The following is a 3,141-nucleotide window of genomic DNA, read 5'->3' as shown; positions in this document are numbered from 1 at the left end:
CTGCCCGTCGGGCCGGGCCGGGCCAGAGGACAGGCCCCAGGACAGTCCCAGACAGGCCCGCCCACATTTCCCCGCCGCAGTCCAGCCCACGCTGCCCCCCACCTTCCCGACTACAGGGCCCAGGAAAAAGGGGGTCCCCAAAAGTGTTTGCGGAAGCCAGACCCCGGGACTGCCTGCCGGTCAGCGGCCTCCTGGGGTGGCCGCCACCCTTCCATGCTGTCAAGCTGAAGGGCAGGCGGCCTAGCGGTTAACTGCCCAGCCTCCCGCCCCCTGTCGTGCCCGGGTTCCAGCCTCAGCCCCGCTGGCCAGTGCGTTAGCGCCTTCGCTGCCTCTGTGAGGGGGCAGTGCCTGTGCCCCGGGCCGGTGAGAGCTGTGGGGAGGGAGCACACGTGACGTGACTGGCGGTGCTGGCCCGGGTCGTGGGTGGATCGTGGGATGCACCGCCCTGACGGTGACGTAGCGGTGGCCCCTGCTTGCCGTGTCCAGCTTCCTCATTCTGGGAGCGGGGAGAGCAGGCATCAGTCTGCTCTTTGTTCCTCTCTGGACTGGAGGGCTCGGCGGGGGGCGGGCTCCAGAAGGGACCGACAGGCAGCTTCTTTGAAACCCTAGGTCCCCACAGGCCCAGCTGTGTGTCCCTCCCCCGCCCACCGCCCCGCTGGCCGCAGATGGCATCTGGGCCTGATAGCACCCTGCCCCAGTCCTGGGCCACACCCTCCAGCCGATGCGCTTCTCCCTTCCCGTGAGCGAGCTTGGACCTGTCCTTGGCCCAGGCCCAGCCTGTCCCAACCTGCCAGACAGGGAGGGTGGTGAGCAGAGAGCCAGCAGAGGACAGGGGAGGTCAAGGCGCCTGTCACACCCCTAGGACCTGGAGCGGGAAGTGGATGCAGGGTGTTCCCCGGGGGACGAATGGCCCCCTGGAGGCAGGTGCCGAGTGGCCGGGCTGGGGCCCCTGCCGGCCCGCATCTAAGGAGCAGGCGGTACCCGGGCGGCTCACCACCCTCTCTCCCTGGCCCAGCAGGCCCCTGCCGTGTGCGTGCTCCGGAGATCCCCAGAGGGGGCCCCCGTGCAGATCTTCGTGCCCGAGAACGGCGAGATCGTCAGCCAGGTGTGACCACGGCCAGCTCCAAGCACGGCACGGCCCTGCGCCGGCGGAGACCTCCCTGGCGGACTCGCGGCTGAGACCTGCCGTCTCAAGTGCCTTCCGCAGCTCCTTGGTCACCACTGTCACCATCGCAGGCTGATGACCTGGAGCCGAGACTTTTTTTTTTTTTTTACCAGTTTTTGTTCAGAAGTCCTGGTGCAAGGATTTGTATTTGTCAATTGTCTTCAAGATCCCTGTAATACGACAACGCTTTGTGCCCAGAGACTGGCCCGCGAGTCCTGGGGCCTTGCCTCTCTGACGGACGGCATCTGTCCCCTTGTGCCAGACCTGTGGTAGGGGACGCACGAGGCCCTCCTATGCTCTGCCTCTGGGGCCGGGAACTTGCCTGGGGAACGGCCCACCCTCCTGTCCCACTGCAGCTGGGTGCTGGCCGTGGCTGACTCCTGTGCCCTGCTCCCCGCTTTCCAGCTCTCCGGGTACCGCAGGGGCGCCCGGGCTGGGGAGCCTCCCCACTTAGAATGTGCTCTGTGATGCACACGCCACGTGCAGGTCGGAGGTCAGCGCGTCCTGCTGGAGGGTCGACTTCCTGGCCCCGCTACTTTGCTGACCCCGTAAATCCCGCGGGGGGCCCTGGTCGCTCTACTCTCTAGGCCCTGTGGGCTCCCAGCGTCTCCTCCGACCTCTGGGCAGCCCCGCCGGGCGCAGGTCAGTGCTGCCGGCTGGTGAACGGCTGGCCGTGCAGCCACCTCTGGGCGTCGTGAGAACCTGCCACACCCTCATAGTCCTAAAAACCCGAACCTGGCAGACGCTGTGGAGAGGCACCCCAGTGTGGCCCGCTGTCAGGCGGACGCGGGCTCACGGCTCCTGCTCCCCTCCCAGCCGGGCTCCTGCTCAGAGACTGACCGGGTCAGCCCTTGTCTCTGGCAGACCAGAGAACTCGCTCTGAAGGACACTAACGAGTCGTCCCAGCTGCCAAGAGTCAAGCGGGCCTGAGCGGCCTGTGCCGAGGCTGCAGTGGCCTGTGCCTGGGTTCCCGTCCGGGGCCTTCACTGTGGGGGTCCTGCTTCTGGAGGCGGCCGCTGGGCCGAGGCCAGTGGGGACCGAGGCTGGGTTCTGATTCTGCCCGCAGAGGCCCTTCCCCTCCGAGTTCCCTGGACTCGGACAGCAACTAGGGATGCAGCTAAACCCTCCAAGCACTGGATGCCTGACCCAAAGGCCCGGATCTCCCGCTGGGCAGGACGGTGTGGCCAGCTGCATGAGGTGCCACACCACCGTGTCCCGATGTCCTACTGTGGACGCAGTTCCCATTGCTCCTGAGCCCCTTTCCCAGTGCTCGGCCGTCTCCCCTCCAGTGTCCCCCGGGGCCTGAGCCAGGAGACACCTGCGTGTCCAGCCACACCTGAGCGCCCTTCCCACCGCCTCGTTGGTCCCGCGTGGTGCCTGGTGCTGTTGCCATGGCTGCGTCCTCGGCTGTGGACCGGCACCTGAGTGGGTCGTGGTGCCGAATAAAGTCCGTGTGATCAGCTGAGTGTTTTTTTGGGGGGTGTTTTTGTTATTTTGTGCCTAGAAGCTCTGCCCAGCCCACAGGATGCTGCCCAGCGTGGCAGAGTGGCCTGGCCTCTAGCCGGTCTGGCCGGGTCCCAGGGAAGCAGGTGGGCTGCGTGGGGGTGGGGGCCTTGTGGGCTGTCTGCCTCCCTGGCGGAAGCAGGCGCCCCTCCGCCCCCGTCAGGCCCCAGGCGGCCTCCGGGAGTCTCAGCCCCCAGGAGAGGGGCCGGCTCCCGCGGTCCGGCTCCCGCTTGGCAGTGGTCAGTGGCGAGTGTGCCGAGTCACGTTCAGAGCCTGCAGGGGCTGCTGCCCAGAGGTGGCAGGGGGCTGGAGAGAAGTGATCCCCTCTGCAAAGCCGCACAGGGGGGCTTCCTCGGGGGCCGGGGCCTCTACGAGCTTCTCCCCTTCTCTGGGGGCCACGGGTGGGCGGAGAGCCGGAGACATCTTCTGGCCGGCCTGCAGGGGCCGCCTAGGACCCGGGCACAGCGCCCCCT

General features: G+C 67.5%; 1 protein-coding gene across 1 annotated transcript in view; it reads left to right on the top strand.

Annotated features, from left to right (window-relative positions):
- The window catches only part of INAVA (innate immunity activator), a 16,422-nt gene extending 13,792 nt beyond the window's left edge, over positions 1 to 2,630 (top strand). Inside the window, exons 11-12 of the mRNA XM_025044790.1 lie at positions 291 to 308; positions 969 to 2,630. Coding sequence (XP_024900558.1) covers positions 291 to 308; positions 969 to 1,111 — 161 coding nt within the window. The 3' untranslated portion in view covers positions 1,112 to 2,630. The remainder of the gene's footprint in view (positions 1 to 290; positions 309 to 968) is intronic.
- Positions 2,631 to 3,141: the final 511 nt, after the last annotated feature.

Source organism: Pteropus alecto, unplaced genomic scaffold (genome assembly GCF_000325575.1).
Source record: "Pteropus alecto unplaced genomic scaffold, ASM32557v1 scaffold90, whole genome shotgun sequence".
NCBI lineage: Eukaryota > Metazoa > Chordata > Mammalia > Chiroptera > Pteropodidae > Pteropus > Pteropus alecto.
Note: the sequence above shows the minus strand (reverse complement) of the source record. Positions and strands in the feature narration are given on the sequence as shown.